The following is a 19,792-nucleotide window of genomic DNA, read 5'->3' on the forward strand; positions in this document are numbered from 1 at the left end:
CTTGTCCCTGCTCCACCACTCACATGGGGTGGGTGTAGGATGAGCATCCTGCTCTGGATCCATCCCAGCACATTGGGAAGGTGCCCATGCCCCAGCCCAGCCCTACATGGCTACCCCCACGGGTGATCACAGATGCCAATGACTGAGAGCCTTGGGGACACAGCAGCAACATCACCATGCTGGGGCCTGCCAGGCCAGGGATTGTACCCCAAACACACCCCCAGGTGCTTAAAAAATGATGGTTTATTAGAAAACAGACAGAAAACATTTTTAAAAAGACTTTTTTGAGATGAAGCATTTGACACACAAATGAGAAGGGTAAAGTGAGGGGGGATGGAGGCAGGCTCCCAAGGGACACTGGTATAGGGGTATTCTGGTCCTAGAAAAAGCTGCAAAACCCCCTCTGAGAGCGCCCCACCAAGGGAAGGGGTGGTGATCCAGCACCCACCCCACATGAGGGACATGGGGAAGAGGCTCTGTGGTGCCACCTGAAACATCCCCCCACTTCCAAATCAGGGAATGGCTATCAGGGAATTTTGCTATCAGTTTTGGAGAAACTTGGGAGCATTCCTAGACTTTACAAGTCCAGCTCCCAGAACCTTGGGTGAGGCATGGACACGAAAAACTGCCACCCTCCTATTTCTTGCCCATCCCAAAGGCTTCACAGTTGGGGTACAGAAGGAGGCTGGCAGTCCATGGCTGCCACCAGGATGAGGAGGAGACTTCATGACTATCTGGCAGAGGGTGGGGGACACCAAATACAACTCACCCATCTCAAATTCCTTGCAGAGAAGGAAGAAGAAAACGCAAGGGATGGGCAGAGCCCACAGGAAGGAGGGAAGAGCAGAGGGAACAGAGACTGGCACAGAAACCTCAGCCCACCAGCACTTCCATTCTCTGCTCCTCAGCTCCCCACTGCCGCCATCCATAGATGGTTTTCCCAATGCAGGGGGGTCTTCTAGGTCCCCTTGGAGGGTACTGGTCTCATGCCAGGATCCTGGGCACAAGTCCCTTGTGGCCTGGCTCTACCAAGCCCCAGCAGAGATCTGCCTCTAGTCCCAGCCAATGGGACAGTGACAAATGGGCCACCCCTACACAGTCAGTCTTGCAAGAGGTGGACAAAGCTGGCAGGGAAGACTCCAGTGCGGGTGCCATCACCCTCGATGAAGCCAACCTAGGGGTGCAGAAAGAGGGTTCAGAGAAGTACAACAATTATCTTGAGATACCAGCTGCAAAAACTTCTCCCCTACTCAATTCCAAAAAGGATTTAAAAAGGTGAAGCTGCAGTGACACATCCGTGTCACACAGTGGAGCTCTCCCAGCCCTCCTCCATACACACATGGGGTAGGAGTCCCCCATCCATGCACCCCCCGAAAAACCCAGCCTCCTTCAGGAGAGAACTGGAGGAGGAAAAGGACCAGGATTTGGATCCCAGCACCTGTCCATGCCATGGTGACTCACCCAGATCTGCTCGTCCTCCTCCCGTGTCACCACAATGACCTCCCCCTTGGAGAAGGTCAGCTCTCGCGCCTTGTCCCCCTTGCAGTCAGCCACTGCTTTTACCCGCTTCTGCCTCCCCTTGGCCTGAAATGGGATGAAAAGGGTGTGACAGACCCCGCCCCAGGCCATCCAAAAGGCAGCAACAGGGATATGACTCCCTCATCACCCCATCTGCCACCCCAGGATAAGAGGAGCTGGGATGCTTGGGGATCCAGAGAGGAGGATTTGCACCTACCGGAGCAAATCTCCTGGGCATGGGCACAGGGGGCACCTTGCTGAGAGCAGGATCCTCGGGGCCACCAGGGCTCTGGGGGGACCCAGCCGAGCCCATTTTGCCCACCATGCCACTGATGCGCCGGTACGAGCGGGTGCTCTCTGAGCTGTGGGTGACAGCAGGAACAGTGTCATTCCCCCATCTGCTGTTGCCTTCCCCCTCCCTGTTCTCCTTCCTGCAAGGTCTCAGGGCAGTCAGGGCTTCCCCCCATGGGAGCTGGATCCCACCTGGATCCACCAGCCCCTGGATGCTGATGGAAAGGGTCCCCAGCACCCAAACTCCTTCAAATGAGCCCATCCCACCTCATTTTCCCAAAAGAGAGAAAAAAATACACATGATAACTTGCAGAGGATCTTGATGTCCTCCCAAATAATCTGCGTCATTGTCTCCAAGGAAAACCCAGCATCCTCACAGCTGCCCTTGTCTCCTGCATCCCAGGGTCACCATCAGCTTCTTTGGAAACCCCAGAGAGAGGGGACCCCTTTGCTTCGCAGTGATCCTCCATGCCCATGGGGGTGGCAGAGGTTGAAGCTCACTCACCAGCACCGTGCAATGACCCCCAACACCAAGTGCAATCCTAGTCTGGAGCAGGGTCCCTACCTGAACTTGACAGGGGGGATATCAGGGACTGTGCTGCCTGGCAGGGGCTGTGTGGGTGGGGGACTCCGCTCTGGCCCCCGCCGACTGCCACTAGTGTCCATCTCGGAGCGGGTTTCCCAGTACGCTGCCCGCTGGCTCTCAGTGGGGCTGCGGGTGCTGGGGGTGCCATCCAGGGCACCCGTGCTGCTGGCACAAGGCAGGCTGTGTGATGCCAGTGCCTCTGCTGGCACAGAGAAGTGGGGCTCTGATGCCTGTCGGGGCAGTTCAGAGCGCTCTGGGGGAACAAACAAAATGGGGACAATAAACTTGGTATCTGGGGGAAGGCACAGGCCCACTATGATGACCCCCCACTCTGACTCACCAGTGGGGCTGTGGCTGGGTTTGGGGTGAGAGCTGCCCCGTGTAGGGTTTTTGAGGGGCAGTGGTGGGGGAATCTCCTCGCTGTGGGCCCGGCAGGATGCAGGGCGTGAGGGCACCAGGATGCTCTCATAGGTCTTGTTGGTAATGTCCATCCCCATGCAGCTCCAGCGGGTCTGGGGGCAGGTGGGCAGCAGGCTGGCAGCTAGTGGTGATGTGCCCTTGAAGGAGCGCTGGAGGGGGCTCACCTGGGAGCACACACAGCTTCAGGGATGTCCCACTGCCAGCAGCCCCCCGCAAAGGGTCTGTACTCCCCCAGCTCCCTCACTGGGGATGTGGAGGACCCCTCACCATCCCATATGTACCTTCTCCTCCAGCTCATCCTCGCTGTCATAGGGGAATTCTGATGGGGGCTCCCAATCATAGTCCACATGGATTTGCAGGGAGAGCTTCCCTGCCTGCGCCTGCTCCAGCTGCCAGAGGGATGGAGCAGGTCAGGGGGATCTCAGGATGGGGCAGCCCACAGAGGTCTCAGCACTGGAGGGACACATCCCAGAAGACCACCACCTTCATGCCAGCCCTCCTCAGGTGCTTGGTCCCCTCTCCGCACTCTGAGCTTCTCCCCCATTCCTCCATCCCACCTACCAGCTCCTCACACTCGCTGTACTTCAGCCTCCTCGCCACATCCAGAGCTGTCTCTCCCACCGCATTCACTGCCAAAGGGACAAAAGGTGGACAAACCCAGGTTGCAGCCTTACCACTCCCACCAACGAACCCCAAAACCCCCACCCCAACTTCATACCTGTGGTGAAGGTGGCTTTGCCTTTCAGGAGCAGCTTGAGGCAGTTGGGCTGGTTGTAGAGCGCACCATAGTGCAAGGCCGTGTTCCCGTCCTGCGTCACCCGGTCCAGTGTTCCCCTGTGCAGGGCCAACAGCAGGAAAGTCAAGACTTTACAACACACAAGCATCCTGTACATTCCTCCCGTGAGGGAGAGGGACAGGGAACGCTGGGAGCACTTGGGGACGCACCCGTTCTGGATGATGAAGTCCACCAAGGGAAGGGATGATCTGTCAGCGTGGCGCACGGCCACGTGCAGCGGCAGCTCACCTGCATCCTGCCAAGAAATGGGAGGGAGAGATGACCCTGAGAATGCTCATCTTTCCTCAGGACAAAGGGAAAAGAAGTACTGGATCCAAGAATGCTCATTTTCATCCCTAAATGGAGGGAAAAGGAGAGCTGGACACATGTATGTTCATTTCCCCCAAGACGGAAGGGAGAGGAGAGCTGGCCTCAACAATGCTTCTCCTGTGCATAGGAGAGAAGAAAGCAGGACCTGAGGATGTTCATCTTCCCACCAGCACATCCCTGCCCAAAGCCCAGAACAACCCTGAGCACAGCCACCCAGAGAGGGAAAACCATTCCCTGTCAGGTGCAGGCCTCACCTGACCCTCAGGGCTGGCCAGGGGCTTGGTCAGGTCATGCCCCTCGGCAAAAGCCTTGAGCAGGGCCAGGAGGTCACGGGCTTGAATGGCTTCCCAGAGGCTGTGGGGGTTGTCCTGGCCGCTTTTCTGCACGTAGCGTCGCTCCATGTACTTGGCCATGATGTATTCCTTGCGTGCCGCCCTGCCGGAAGTGGGGTTTGGATAGGCATGGAGCCGGGGTGTGGAGCCCTGTGCTTCTGCCTCCTCCTGAAGCCTCAGGATCAGGAGTAAACCTCCAAAGAGGTGCAGATCCCCACCACAATCCAGCAGTGACACCAGGATGCCTCATCACGGGACTGTTTTAGAGCTGATGGGGAGTGGCAGCAAGGCGACAAGAACAGGGCACACACCCTGGATTCCTATTCCTCCTCTTCCTCCCAGCACACCCAAGTCCCTGACTCACATATCACTGCTGGCCGAGGGCTTGGGACAGTTCTGTGTGGGTAGCATGGCCTCCATGATCTCATTGAAGCGAGTGTTCCCAATGCTAACAGCCAGCTAGGGAGAGAGGAGAACAGAGAACAGAGGGACATGACCGTTCCTGGCCACAGTTGCCCTGCTCCAGCCAGATCCCATCCCAGAAGGAAGGAATCCACTGGATCCACCCAGGGCTTTCCCAGTGCAGCATCTCTGCCAGGATGATGCTCTCTTATGGCAATGGAAATCTGTTTTAGGAGGGGCCAGCAGCCCCTGACTTGGCAAATGGCTTTGTAGAGCCCCCCTTGCCCAGACCATTGCACTGGGGAAACTGAGGCAAGTTTGCAAGCCCTGGAGCAAACTGGGGACAGATGGGATGGAGGAGAAGGAATGACCCCTGCATCACAGGAGGTTTGGGAGACACAAAGGGTGGTTCCCAGGGGCCAGGAGACCTCCAGGCTCAGAGAGCAGCTTACCAGCAGCTCAGAGGTGCTGAGAACATCCAGAGTGAGGGACTGGATGCGGGAATAATGCACGCCCAGCTCCCTATGGATACCAGAGCACTCGATGCACGTCAGGATGCCAAGGTTCGTAGAGAGCCATGTGGGATCTGCAGCGGGAGTGGTGCAGAGCTCAGCACCACGCCCAGCCCCCAAAGATGCTGTGACCCCCATAACAGCTGGCTCAAATCCAGGGTGGGGGGACACCCCAGGCCCTGACGTACCTGGGGCACCGCAGTCACAGCACTGCTTGTTTCCTGGCATGTTCTTCACCTCACTGATAACCAACCTGGTAAGCTCCTGCATGCTGCTGTCCAACCCAATGCCTGCTGCCATCCCGCCGCTGCCCCCATCTCCCTTGAAGGCATTGCTCAGGGCTTCATCCTTGCTGTTCTGCAGTACCGAAACCCACCTAGGGGAGGAGGAAGAGGAGGATGGCAAAGGCAGAGCAGGATCTGGCACGTGAAGGAGGAGGGATGGGCTGTGGCACTTACACAACACACTCCTGCTCATCTTCTGCTTGGAAGTGGTATGTCCTGTTGTCTGCAGGGATGGGGAGAGAGGGGAGAAAGTGAAAGGAGAGAAGCTGTGCCTGCCACATCCCTTGAATTGTTTAAGCCTGGAAGGGGCTTGATGCAATCTGGTCTAGTGGAAGGTGTCCCTGCCCATAGTGTGGGGGTGGAACAAGACAGTCTTTAAGGTTGCTTCTAACCCAAACCATTCTAAGATTCTGTGGTCTAGGGATGCCCAACACAGCAGGAATCGTCTGAAATCTCTTCAAAGAAGCTGCTTAATAACAAATTAAATTACTGCACATCACTCTCCCATCAACTGAGCCCTGTCACAACCTCTTTTTGTCTCAGCTTTTAAGATCTCCTTGGAAAAATTGGTCCTTTGTCTGTAAAGACAGCCAGGAAGACACCCAGAGACAGATTTAAAGCCTTTAAAGAGGGTTCCAAGGTGTTACACAGGTAAAACCCACTCCAAAAAGGGAGAGGTCACACCACAGCCTCCTCCTTCAGGTCAAACACCTCACCCCAACCACAGCACCTCATCCCAGGCACTCACGTGTCACCAGGTCAAAGCATTTCTTCTCCTCAGCATGGGGCCGCACCTGGCAGGTGAGGAGGTTCAGCTTCACAGGGGGACGGTTTATCTGCAGGGTGAGAGGACCAAGGTGGGTTAAAAGATCAGGAAGGGATGGAATGGGCATCACCAAGGGATGGGCATCACCATCTCCAATAGCAACTGTGGTGGTACAACCACCACCACAGATGGTTTCTCTTGGGATAACCATGCAAATCAGAGCCTGTCTGACCCATTTGAGAAGAACAGGGACCCTTTGCAGGAGAACACGGCTCCAGGATGTCCCTCCGTCCCTCCTGCAGTTTCCAGCCTCCAACGCCAGGGGACAGCCCTTCCCTCCCAACCAGCCCCATCTCCTTTGGGCTTGTCTGGACCCTCATCGTCCATCTCACTGCCCCAACCGAGTTCACCCTCCTCTCCCATGGACTCCTGGGGATCACCTTTGGACCCCTGTCAGACATGGGGGACCACCTTTGGACTGTCCAGTCCCATCCTGTATTGAACTTTAAGCCAGGCAGATTTGTGACCAGTTTGGGAAAAACTAAACCTGAAATCCAATGGACACCAAGCCCCAAAGGGTGCACAAAGAAGGGTCAGGGCTGCAGCCCCCCACGCTCCCCACCGTGCTGTGGGAGATGGTCAGGCAGCCGTACTTCACACCACACTTCCTCTTCTGCCATACTTTGCGGATCCTGAGAAGGAGGAAGAGGAGTAGTGAGGATTGCACATCTGCAATCGCCCACATCCACATCCCAAACTAGCTACGACAGAGGCCTAATGGTGTGCTGGACATGGGGTTATATTTTCTCTAACTCGTAGATTGCTAAATGTCCTGTGAGCTGGATTCCAGCTCTGGAGCCTCCCATGAGTGTTGATAATATGGGGATGAAGCCAAGAGCTCTCTGGAATAACACTCATCCTCACCCATCACTCTTTTTGTACAGGAATCCTGACTTCTCTGTCCCATACTGCTTGTTGCCTTGGTGCTGGTGGATACTGTAGCCACTGCCAGAGTTCTTCCTGCTCAAGTTTTCCTGAAAAAAATACGATTTAAAAGCAAAGTGAGAGGCACAGAGGCAGTTGCTGCCCCAAATGACCTTGTCCTTATGGGAGTCCAATAGGATGCCAGAAAGCCCCATGCCCTCCCAGCATCCAAATGTCTCTAGGTCCCTGGACAGGTTAACCCAGCTCCCTTCTCCCTTCTGCTCCCCATCCCCAAATTAACCCTAGGGTACACAGCACCCTCCCGATGCTCCTTCTCAGCTCTTCCCTGCCCGTCTGGGGGGGGCGGGTCTCACCTCCTTGTTCTCCAGCTGCAGGACGCTGCGGAGTGAATCGCGGGTCTGCGTGAGTTGCTTCACCTCCTCCTCCTGTGCTTGGCGGAGCTGGAAAGGGAGCAGCTGCCCTCACTGCTGCGCTGAGAGCAGGTGTTCTCAGGGGCTGGCACGGGGACAGGGGGGTGGCATCTTGGGAGACATGAGGGGCACTGGATGGCAGTGTGAAGGCCTTACCGCATGGAGAGACACAGCAAGCTTCTCAATGAAGGGGTAGAGGTTCTGGGCAGCCTTCCAGCCATCTTGGAAGAAACTGAGTGTTTGTTGAGGGTGATTAAGATGCAGATGGGAAGATGGAGGGAAAAAAGAGGGTGTTTAGAGAAAATGTGGCAGGGGATCATGGCAATCTCCTCCCTGGAAGGCCGTGCTTGCTTTGTGGCTCCCTAGCTATGGGAATCTGGAAAGTGCCTAGCAAAGGCCAAGCCCAGCCCATGGGGTTTGGATACCCCAAATATTTGGGGTGTTTGGGATGCAGGATTGGCCTCTTGTTTAATCCCAGCTCAACTCACTGGTGGAGCAGTGCTGCCACCAGAAGCCACATGCTGGGGGGTCCCTGGAGCACAGTCCCAGTCCATATGCTTTTAACCTCAGTGACTGTCTCAACCTGCCTCAGTTTCCCCACTTGAGAGCTGGAGGACATGACAACACCCACACACTGCTATTCTAGCCTCATGGAGCAACAGGAAAGGCAAGGGGATGTTGATCCTCCAAACACCCTCGTTACAAGCCCCATGGCTAATGCCAGAGCTGCTCAGCTGAGCTCACCCCTGGAAAACTATCCAGAAACCAAATAATCAGATATATCTCAAGCCAATACCCCTCCCGCAGCCCCATGGACACGTTTACAGCTCCTCAAGACAACAAAGCACATTTCAGCTCCTCAGAGAAAACTGAAGAGCGATGAGCTCTGCCCAGTATCTCCACCAACAGCTTTATGGGTCTGGGATGAGAGTATAAGACCCCAGACCCTTGTGGGATCACCCAACAATAACAAGTAGCCCCACAGAACCATCTTGATCTAGGTGGCACCTACTTGTGCTGAGCATGGAAAAACTTGATGAGGCTCTGCAGGAAATCTGGTCCCTGCTTCATCTGAGACTCACTGGCTTTCAGCAGATACTGGAGGGGGAGAAGACACCTGGTTAGGTGACAGAAACAAGGACCAGCTGAAAATATTCCAAAGGAAAGAGCAAGAGCCTGAACAGCCCTTGATTCCCTTCCCAGCACAGGCAGGAAGGTTAAAACACTGGCTGGGTTTCAAGAAGCCGAGTCATGATGTTGGATTTGAAGGCAGCTCGCTGGGGACCACCCTCAAAAAACCTGGCTCTGGAAGTTCTCCAAGACTTGGAAAGTTCAAGGACTGAGGCAGGCCTTCAGGGTTTCCAGCCAAGCATGCTTCTCCCACTGCTCATTACTTCTGGAGTTAATAAATAACTGAAACTCAAGGCAGCTCGTGGAGGGGAAAAAAACAACAAAAACAACACAACAAAAAAGGCCGAATGTTTTTTAAGACATGGCCTTTTTATTCCCAAAAAATCAGATTCCAAGAAGCAAGCACCTGCAGCACACCAGCACCTGAGGCCTGCTGAGGTGCCCTGTGGGATGGGGAATTTCAGCTTTATGCATCAAACCCATCCATCAACTGCAGGCGGGGAAGGAAAAACACAGTCTCACTCACCCTAAGCAAAATAAGGAGGGGAAGAGATTTTTCCCCTGCAAGCTCCTCTCCAGCTGCTGGAATGGTTTTGAGTGGGGACCGAGGGGAGGGGAAGGCAGCCCTGAGCTCTGGGGGCTTTCCAGGGTGGGATAGAGCTCCTGGAATGGAGTCTCCCCATGCCCCATGCACTCTGGACACCCTGAGAGGTCACTGGACTGGGGACGGTTGTTAAACTGCTCTGTGTAAGCTGGAGATGCCCAAGTCAATGTCACAGAGCATGACTATACCCCTGGAACCACGTCCCACCTAGAAAAGGCCACATGTGCCCAGTTTCCATGGGATGTCCCTGCATCCCACAGTGACAGTGGCAGCAGAGCGTCCCAGGCAGCACTGACTGGGACCCATGAGCCAAGGATGCTCCCAGCACCCCTGGGTCCATGTCCAACTGTTCCCACAGCCCTGAGGGTGTGAGATGGCCCACAATGGGGAGACACAACCACCCCATGGGGTGAAACAGGACCCTGTTCCCCGCCCAGGAAGTAGCAAAACCCACTTTCCTATAAACCCATATGCATGGGCACCCCAGCCCCCGAGAAGAATGTCCCTCCCATTTCCAGGGCCAGCAGTAGCTCTCATGCATGCAGAAACACAGGTGCGCATGCCCTGCTCCAGTTCCCACCTCTCCATGTGCAGTTATTTATCCCACAGTGGAGCTATTCAAGGGAGTGACTCATCTGGCTAGGTCCCAGCTCCGAGGCAGGCACAGCCTCCTTCCCACAACCCCTGTTCTTTGCTGGGCAGGCACGGGACGGCACCAGGATCTGGCCCTCAGGAAAATGGGAGACCTCTAGGACAACCCATTGCAGACTTGTTCCCTGCTCTGCCACCCTCGAGGTTTATGGGGCTGCTGAGTGTCTGGCAAGAGTCCACCTGGGTTCCTCCTTGCTGTGGGGCTTTGAAATTGAGTCTCCATCCTTCACTTATTCCCATCTCACCTCCTGAGCATGGACTGCAAGGACCCAGAACTGCCAGGGATCTGAGGTGACTTGTGACCCCTCACCAAAGCCAGGAGCAGTTTTGAGGATAGGTGAAAAGCACTAAGTCAACCTCATGGATGTTAGCCAAAATTCTCACTTTTTACCCAAATGCAACCCAAAGAAGGGTAGGAGCAGGGCTGGGGGGGACATGGAAGGAACCCCCAGGCCACCCTTGTGGGGCACCATGGGTGCTATTTGGAGCTATATTGCACAGGGACCTCAGTATGGGGACGGGATGGGGATTCCTGAGCTGGGACCATGCAGGGGCACAATGGGTTGGGGATGGATAAGGGTGCCCCACAGCATACAGGTGGAGCTGCTTTGGTGTTGGATACCAGGACAGACTGGTGTCCCTACACAGCTTCTAGAAAAACGGTCTCCTGTGCCCCCCTGGGACTCAGTTCCTGAGGGAGAACAGTGTCCAATCCCCCTGGCACAGCCCCCACCTCGCACATGTGGAACTGCAAGAGCCGCCGCTCCTTCTGCATGTCCTCGGCCATCTCCGCTGCTGCTGGCTCAGCCTGGATGACCCCAGCCAAGCGGGCTCGTTCCTTCTCCTTCTCCATCTTTCCCCTGGGGAATGGGATGGAGGTGGGTTGGGGACATCCCTGTTTTGAGGATGCCAGATAACCCCATGCCCTCCCAGCATCCAAAAGTCTGCAGGTCCCTGAAGGGGATGCAATCTAAATGTCTATGGGTTAACCCAGCTCCCCTCTCCCTTCTGTTCCCCATCCCCAGTCAACAGGCTACAGTGGGGATGGGATCAGGAGAATCATCTCCAGGCCCTCTTCAGCCCCTCTCTCTTTCTCCTTTGGGAAAAGCTGGACCAGAACCCTCCCCATGATAAACTGGCACCATTGGTGCCTTGCTCCAGCCTGAGGACAAAACACCTTTGTGCAGAGTGGTATTAGGTCTATTTTGCCAGAGGCAGCATGTTGCTTACACTTTGGTCTCATAATCCTTCCAGGCCTTTTCAATCTGTTTCTTGGAATCCTGTGGCAAAGGAAAGAGGGGGTGGCAGCTGTCAGGGAAAGCAAAAGAGCTGGCAGCACTAAAGGGGCTGAGAGCTTTGCTCTGCATTGCTGCACCCCTTGAGGGTGAGGGGTGTCAGTACCAGGTGTTCACCCCTCACTTCTGTCACTCCCAACCCTCACTGCTTCCTTCCAGCCTCTGGCACTGGCTTCTTCCTTCTCCTGGGCACAGACACGAGCTGAATCCATCCCAGGAGTCTCGCTGCAGAATGTAGCCAAATGAGTGACCCTGGGGACAGGACTTACCAGGCGGCTATCCTTCAGCTGCCCCTTCAACAGGCTGTCCAGGGGGAAGGACACGATGTTATTCAGGTTCTGCACCTGCAGAAGGCAGAGATAGAGTCACCCCATGGCAGGAGATGTCAGGGAGCTGGAGCCCCAGGTCCTTCTCAGTGCCAGGGCTCTCCTCCCAGCTCCATCACTGCCCCAGGAAGGGTTAAAGAGGCTGGAAGTGGGGCTGAATCCAGGATCCTGGCAGAGGGCATGCTGGGGCTTGTTGGAGCTGGCTGCAAGATGTCTGACAAATGTGGCCCTTCCCACAAACCACAAGCAGCACCACAGCTGCCGAAATCAAAGCTGTCTTCCCCCACTGACACCTCATCCCTGTCCCCGTCCCTGTCCCCAGCACCCAACAACACAACCAGCCCCTCCATGGTCCTGTGATACAAAGAGCTCACCCATGTCAAAGGGGCTTTCCAAAATGCCTCCCTTTGCTGGGGTCTGGGGATAGCACTGCAGCCACCGCCATCCCTACCAGTGCTGTGCAGGGGTCCACAGTGGGGACATGGGAGCCCACTGCTGTCCTGGCATCCTTCAGCAGCCCATGGAGATTTTTTTAGGCCATTTTAGAGCTGTGAGAGCAGCTCCAGCACCCACACAGAACTTCCCCAGTGCACCCAGATTTCTTTTAAAAGGTTTTGGTCCTCAGCAGCACTTGGGGAGAAACCGAGCCTCAGGGCACAGGACCACCCCCAAACCAGGGGTAACGGGGAAGCTCCAGGGAAACTCAAGGAGGGGAAACGCAGCTTTTTGGATCTGGTTGAGGATCTTCACTCAGAAGAACTTCACTCAGCAGCATGTGGGGCAGGAGGTGGGGACCCTCAGAGTTGGTCCAACTCCTCAATCAGGACAGTTCTGCAGAGCCCTGCTGAAGCACAGGAATCCAGCAGGCTATGACAGCCAGGATGAGGAAGGGGAGGAGCAGGGAGGCCCAGGTTAGGGTAACTGGGAGAGGAAAACGCCAAAAATCTGAAATTCTTGCTGGGGGAAGGGCAGCAGAAATCACTTTCCTCGTTATGCAGAGCCAGGGGCCAAAATCTGGAGAGGGGGATTTGAAAGAGAAGAGAGAGAAGGCCACATGGCACCCCCCCAGGGATTTGCTGCTGGGCATGCATGAACCCAGCTCCATTCAGGAGCTGAGTTTTCCATCAGAGCCATTCCTGGCCCAGCTCACAGCCGCCTCTGCCTGCTCCCCATGGCCCCACTATGCAGCCCAGCATGGCTTTGATTTACTCTTGGCAAGCTAGATCACAGATGCAATTGATGTGAGAAAAAAACAGAAAGCAAGAAAAAAGGCAAAAAATTAAAATAGCAACCCCAGATTCCCATCAGATCCCAGTGTCATTGGCCCCAGAGAGCTGGGAGTGAGCTACAAATCCAGTAACATGGGTATCAGATGGTATGAGAGCACTGGGAATGTGTCCCTGAGCACAGGGTGGGAGGTAGGGATTACTGCATGTAGTGGAAGGCAGCTAAACTGGAAAGAGGGGAGCTGCACTGGTTGGTATGGGATTCCAAACCCAAGTGGATTTGGGACAGCTTACCAGGTTCTTGAAGAGTGCAGTAACCTCGCGGGTGAAGACAGCCAGGTTTAGGAAGCCGGTGGAGAGCTCATGGTTGTTCTGGGAGAGGTGGTTGTTGCCAAAGTTCTCCAGGGCCTCGCTGTACTGTTCCTCATTCTCCACATGAGCTGTATGGGGAGACACCGGAAAGGGACATGGGGTGACCCTGCAGCACCCGACACATCACGGTCACAGTGTGAGGTCCTAACATCTCTTCATCCCTTTGTAACAGAGCTGGGCTGATCCTGATGCAGGACAGCAGCAGTGCCCCAAAACAACCTCTTTAAGGTTCTCAATTTTCATTTTTATATATATTTCAGATAGATTTTGGCATATAAGCACATTACATTAAGGTCGCATCATGAGGTTCCACCAGCAGCCAGTACCCACCTCCCCATGTACTTTTTTTGGGTTTGCTACCCACCTCTGCAGCAAAGTTGGACTGATCCTGCTGCAAGACAGCGCTGGAATATCCAAAACAACCCTCCTAAGGCTCTCCATTTCCCTCTTTACATCATTTTAAGACAATTTTTGGCACCTTAGCATGTTGCCAGACTGGCAGGCTGGTAGCACCCAAGTAGCAAATACCCCCAGGCTCACCAACACCCATAGCTGCCAGGTGTGACCACTGTTGCTGGAGGATAGGACTATCACACCCCCCAGCCCCACACTCTGGGAATGCCCATCGTCTCCCAAAGCCCAACTCACTGAGCCCAGAGATGTGAATGGCTTTCACATATTTCCTGATCCTCTGGAGCACAGCTTGGTCCCCATCCAGGCTCTGCAATAGCAAAGAGAGAAAACAAATGGAGCTCATTAGCCAAGCATGGCTGCCACTCCCCCAGCCCAGCTGCCCTTGGAAAGGCTGCAGCTCTGCTGTGCAGATGTGTGGGGTGGGATCCAAGCTCCCAGGGCTGGGAAAGGAGCTGGAGGCATCCTGGGGATCCAAGAGCCACAGCGTCCAACCAGTCCCCTTCCAGGGCTGTGGTCTCAATGGCTTTGCTGCCAAGCAGGGTTTTGGCTGGCCCCAGACAGGAGGGTTTGAGCAAGACAGTAGGAGGAGGTGAGAGGCTCTTTGGATCCCAGCAGCTTCTATTAACCATGGAAAATGCCTCACTGGCTCTTGCAAGGACTGTTTCAGCAAAGGAGGGGCTGAAGCATCATGTAGCACGTCAGCCCATCCCCATGGCTCAGAACCAGGCAAGATGTGTGAGGGTGCCCAGCTCCCCACAGAGCCAAAGACAGGACCCACCTCCTGCTGAGGTGACCTAAATCCCATAAACCCTTGTGCCGGTTGTGTGCTAAACCACAACAATCCCACAACGAGGCATGTGGCTTTCCAAACCCTCCCTAGCTCATGCAGGGTCTTGCCCTGGTCCCCTGCATCACAAGTCTCCCTGCAGCCCCATCAGCCAGATCCTGCTCTGGTTTAGAGCTCTCCCCATCTCCTCATCTTTTCTTACCTGTACAGCCCTGATTTGCCCTGCGAGCACCACAACAAATTCAACCCCATCCAAGCACTACGACAAACTCAGCCGCACTCAACCAAAGGGCAAGGGGCTGTGGTGCTGCCAGCCCAAGCATCTGAGCACATGCTGGTCCCAGCATCAGGAAAGGGTTAAGGGCGGCTTGGCTGCAGGTACCAGAGCCATGATAACAGGCTGGAAATATTTAGAGGGCGTGAGCAGCAGAAAAGGCAGGGATGAAGCCTCGGAGGAATTAAAGAGGCTCTCTCTCTGCTTGAGCTCTGTCGAAGGTTTTCACCTGATGTCAAGGCTGATTTCCTGACACCAGGGTCAGGTCATCAGATGGGATTCTGCCAGGATGAACTGGCTGGGAGCAGACTGGGGCTGAGGTGGGAGCCAAACCCCCTGCTCAGGGGAGTCTTGCAATGCTTCTCCAGTGGGGAGAATGTTGGAGTGCACCAAAGCCTCCCATGGCCCTTCTCTGTGTCAAATCCAGGTGCACCAAGCTCTCCAGAGCAGAGCTATTCCCTGCCTCTGGAGGAAGCCAGGGTTGGATGCCTGGATGCTCCAGGCTTGCAAACCTAGCAGAGTCTTAGGAAGGGGAAACTGAAGTAGCATGAAACGCTTTAGAAACATCACTGGGCAAGTGTGGGAAGATGCTCGTTCAAGTGCCCAGGGTAGAGCAGCTCATCTTGGTGCCAGCTCACAGCTGCAGGACGCAGAATGCAGGGCTGGTGCAGAGCAGGCATGATCCAGGGAAGGACACAAGGGCTTTTACGAAGGGGTCCGTGAGTCAACCAGTGGGCACAGTGCAAGCAGAGACAAGTGTTTGGGTGGTAAACACAGAAGGAATCACTGTGCAGTGCTGTTGGCAGCTGCAGGCAGCACTGGCACCCCTGATGTACCAGGCACAGTCCTTGGCTGATCAGGAGTGGAGGGGCAGAGATGTCTGGAGCCCCCGATGGCACCCATCATCCCCCAGGCCCAGCTCAAGGGCTTCTGGTCAGGGGCAGCTGAGGACACTGTCACAACAGGGCAGAGCAGGAGGAATTCCCCATGGGACGGAGGAAGGGATGAATGCACACCTGCACCACAGCTAGCTGGGTTTGCAGCCTGGGGACCTCAGGCAGGACGCTCAATGGAGGCCATTCTTCTACCTCCCCCACTGCTGCCAGCTCGTGCTACCCGGCGAAGGAGTCACCACGGGTGCAGAGCCAAGCTGCCAAGCCAGGAGGAGTTGTATTGGCACTGTTCTGGAGGACAGGGTGAACTGGGAGCTCATCTGCCAGCAGCCTCTGCCATGTCATCCTGCCCCAGCACAGAAGTGCCCAGTCCCCTCTGACATGCATATAGCACCCAACACCAACCACCAAGGGCTGGATTCAACCTTCCAAGCCCACTGCAGGGACCTCAGGTTCTGTCTCCACAATTGCCCCAAGGATCCTGAAATCCCAAAAACCCCTGAGAGGGGAGAGCCCTCTTTAATCTTAGGAGGTCAACTGAGGCACAAAGCAGCTCTGGCCAACATCAGGATGTCTTCTCAATGTTGAACAGCAACCTCCAGTCCTTTCCCTGCTCACCCCTGCCTGTGATTTGAGACCTGCTCCTGTCTCGGGTGCATGAGGCCATGCTGTGTCCCAAGGTCCTGGTGGGATACAGCCATCCCTTCCTAACTAGCAGTCACTGGAGTAAGACATCCTTTGCTCCCTCCTGCTCACCAAGCCACCAGCCAGTATGTGGGGTGCTGACAGGAAAGGCCATAGCTCAGTTTGGTCAGAGAGTGTCTCGCTCATCCCCCAGTGATCTCCAAACCTGCCACTGATTATCCCCTTTGCCTCATGCTGTTGGGGCTCTAAGGATAGCATGGAGCTGGTTTGCTTGGATTTCCCTCCTCCCCTCATGTTGGGACCAGGAGGATGCCAAAGGTTTGGCAAGGGTTTGGCCCCCTCCCCAGAGCCTCTAGTGGTATGGGGGGCTCAGCCCTGTGCCCTCCATGGCACATACAGCAGCAGTCATGATTCCCAGCTCTCTCTCATGCTTGCTGGAGCTTTACTAAGCCAATCCCAGAGACCCCCTGTCATTCCTGAGGGACACGTCTCCCCTGTCTCTGCACCCCTTAACCACAGTCTCTCCAAGCAGCCAAACAAAATTCCTGCTGCTCCCTCCTGGCTGGAGCTGCCTCTCCCTTCCCCACTGGGAAGAGGATCCATGGCAGTGACCAGCATGTGTTGACAGGGACCAGGATGCTCCATTGTGTGTTCCCAGATTTCCAGGCCTGGAACACCCATCCCATGGCCCCCAGGTATCCCAGCAGCCCTGGCACCTGGGGCCCCACACTCCCTGCCAGCTCTGGCTCTCCTTCAAAGTCATTCTTTAGCTAAGAGGAGTTGGCAAAAGCCACATGACCAGCTGGAAACTGCCTTTATTCCAGGCTGAAGGAGGATGAAGGCACCCTACCACTTGGTCCACCCTTCTCAAAAAAGCTGCTGATGATTTTGGGGAGAGGCTGAAAATACTCCCCTGGCTTTGATCAAGGAGGAGACCCCCGCCAGCAACAACACATCCCATCGGGCTGGCTCCAGCACAGGAGCTCGATAGTGGATGGAAATGTGGGGCTGATTCTCTGGGGGCATGTCATGGGCCCCGGGACAGTGTTGGTATGCTGGTCCCGATGGGAAAGGATGCCCTGACCCCGGGGAGGGATGCCTTGATCCCAGGGAGGGAGAGGTGGGGACGCCCTGGTCCTAGAAATAGGGAAATAGGCCGCCCTGGCTTTGGGGTGGTGGGAGGTATGTCCTGGCCGCGGGGGGCACCTGGAGCTTTAAAGAAGCCCTTGTTCATTTCTGGAGGCTTAGTCCCCCGTCCCCCCCCCCCCCCCCCCCATAAAAGTACGTTAGGGCTGCTCTGAAGATGCAAACGGCCCCCCCACCCGAGGGTTCCAAACTACTCGTTCAGGATGACCAGCGTAGTCTCGGGGTGAAAGGGTGGGCCCTAAAAAACAGAAGCCCGAGGGAGGCGCAAGCATCAAGGGACTAGCACCTATTGGTGCGGAGGTGTTCCCAGGAGGGATGCGGGGGATGTCCCCAGGTGGGATGCGGTCTGACCCCCTGATCACCACACCACCCACCACCCCCCCCCCCCGGCCCGCTCACCTCCTCCAGAGCCCCCACAGCCCCCCGACACTTCTGCATCTTGGAGGCGAAGGCGGCGGCCGAGGAACTGAGGTCCTCGCTGGTCACGGCCAAGAAGTCGGCCACGCTGAGCTGTTCGGGCATGGTGCGGGGGCACCGGGCAGCGGCAGGGGGAGCGCCTCCCCTGCGGGGTGCCTCAGGGTGCCGGCTCACCTGGCTCAGCGCCCCGCACCGGGAGCCCCGCGCCGGGAGCCCCGCGCCGCGCCGGGAGCCGCTCCGAGCCTCCCTCCGGCCGCTCCCGCCCCTCCGCCGTCACGCGGCTGCCCCGCCCGTCCGCGCGTTAAAGGCGAAGAGCCGCAGTGCTCCCCAAGAACTGCTCCCATGACCCCCATTCCGAGACGAAAGGGGTGCGGGGTTCCCCGGTGCTGTGATGGGATGAAGAGAAAACCCTGGGATCTGGGTGGATCCGCACCCACAGCCTTACCGCGGCACCCGGTACCCACCTTTCCCAAGCACCCAGCGTCTCCCTAACCCCAATACCCACATTCCCCAGGCACCAGCATCCCCCCTAACGCCAACACCCACCTAACCCAAGCACCCAGAGACCCCAGCACCCACGTCCGCCCGGAATCCACCTCACCCCAGCACTCCAGTACTCACCTCTCCCAGGGACCCCAGCAACCACCTATCTCCATCTTCATCGGAGATGGAGACACACACGATGCCTTAGGATTATGCCCAGCCCTCTCCAAACACCGGTTTAACTGGCGCTCACCCCCACCCTGGCCTTCCTAGGACCCCGAGGGGACAATCCTTGGATAGGGGCATAGTTACTGGAGCCCTTGGCTTTTTGTTCCGCTGGAGGCGACCGTTTTGTTCCCTCTCCTGTCCCCTCATTCGTCCCACCTCTCAGTGGAATTTGGTATCCCATTCCTGTTTGTTTGCACTTCCCGGAGGATGGGGAAGCCTGGACACCTCAGGAGCAGGCAATGAGGTTGAACAGACGCTGAGCACAGTCCCCCGCAGGGCTGGGGCTGGTGACAAACCGGAACAGAAAAGGGCAAAATGCCTCACTGGGGCTGGTTTGCCGTAAGAGAGGCTAACATAAGTGCAAGGGAGTTTTTCAGACCTCCCCCCCTCCATGCCCCTTGCACCCCTCATCCACGGTCGATCAGGGGGTGTCAGACCCTCGACTCTTTCACTGAGCCAGGAGTGGAGCTCAGTAAAACTCAGGTCCGTGCCTAACCAGAGCCAGTCCAAGCCCTCCTCTAAGGAAGACTGGGTTTCGGGAAGAGCCTTCACAAGCCTTGGGTGAACGGCTACGCTTGAAAGATTCCACCCCTCTGGCACCAGTAAGCAGGGAAGCCCACGGTTTGGGGCTTCACAGTTTGGGGGGGATTCAACATCTGCCATGCTCCCGGGATATCTTCCTCGGCAGGGCTCTGGCAGACAGAGGGTTAAAAGGCTGCAGCCCAGGCAGGACCGGAGCTGGAGGGATTTGGGATAAGAGCCTCTCAGCAGACAGGCAGCCCCGGATCCTTCTGCTTCCCCCCATCTGCCCCGAGGGGGTCTCTCCAGCCCCTTGGCTGGGGTGGCCCTGCCACCTCCTGGCTGGCCTGGGGACTGCGCGGGGAGGGGGGCAAATCGCCCAGGGACATCCCCTTACTTGCTGTAGGACACTCATCCCCATGGGGGATGGGGTCTCTGTGCCCCTCGCCTGCCTCACCTGGCCCGGGGCTCTCCTCCTCTACACCACCAGACAAACTGTGCAACGCCAGCATACAAGACATCACCTTCACTACACCTTCAGACACCACTGAGTACCAGTGGCTATCACTTGGTACCAATGAACATCAGGTACCACCAGCCATCACTGGGCACTACCAGATATCACTTGGGTACCACCGCCCACCACCACATGCCACAGGACATCATCTCGTACCACTGATCACTTTGCCACTTCGGTGGCATCCCCAGGTCACAGTATGACAGGTAACACATGGGGAAGGACCTTACACAGACACAGCTCCCCCAGGATCTTGCTCTGCAGACCCCGAATCGGGGTGCACAAGCCCATCC

At 56.2% G+C, this 19,792-nt stretch overlaps 1 protein-coding gene across 4 annotated transcripts; it reads right to left on the reverse strand.

The window, feature by feature from the left end:
* Window positions 1-225: 225 nt before the first annotated feature.
* Window positions 226-18,448, reverse strand: ASAP3 (ArfGAP with SH3 domain, ankyrin repeat and PH domain 3). Of its 4 annotated transcripts, none has more exons than XM_086863189.1 (26): window positions 18,374-18,448; window positions 13,825-13,897; window positions 13,099-13,244; window positions 11,522-11,596; window positions 11,188-11,237; window positions 10,691-10,817; window positions 8,584-8,669; window positions 7,728-7,803; window positions 7,515-7,601; window positions 7,141-7,250; window positions 6,839-6,908; window positions 6,199-6,286; window positions 5,625-5,673; window positions 5,355-5,542; window positions 5,107-5,240; window positions 4,617-4,711; window positions 4,175-4,355; window positions 3,761-3,846; window positions 3,534-3,649; window positions 3,377-3,444; window positions 3,097-3,204; window positions 2,736-2,979; window positions 2,375-2,648; window positions 1,736-1,880; window positions 1,462-1,584; window positions 226-1,174 (listed from the first exon to the last, which is right to left on the reverse strand). In XM_086863189.1, exons 6-26 carry the CDS (start codon window positions 10,808-10,810, stop codon window positions 1,100-1,102), a joined length of 2,523 nt encoding a protein of 840 aa, XP_086719315.1. In that variant the 5' UTR covers window positions 10,811-10,817; window positions 11,188-11,237; window positions 11,522-11,596; window positions 13,099-13,244; window positions 13,825-13,897; window positions 18,374-18,448; the 3' UTR covers window positions 226-1,099. The 4 variants fall into 4 exon arrangements, with proteins under 4 accessions (XP_086719315.1, XP_086719314.1, XP_086719316.1 ...); XM_086863188.1 differs by lacking the exon at window positions 18,374-18,448 and adding an exon at window positions 17,735-18,016; XM_086863190.1 differs by lacking the exons at window positions 11,188-11,237; window positions 18,374-18,448 and adding an exon at window positions 17,735-18,000.
* Between the last annotated feature and the right edge of the window lie 1,344 nt (window positions 18,449-19,792).

The sequence above is a fragment of the Cyanistes caeruleus genome, chromosome 26 (genome assembly GCF_971803275.1).
Source record: "Cyanistes caeruleus chromosome 26, bCyaCae1.hap1.1, whole genome shotgun sequence".
In the NCBI taxonomy this organism is placed as follows: domain Eukaryota; kingdom Metazoa; phylum Chordata; class Aves; order Passeriformes; family Paridae; genus Cyanistes; species Cyanistes caeruleus.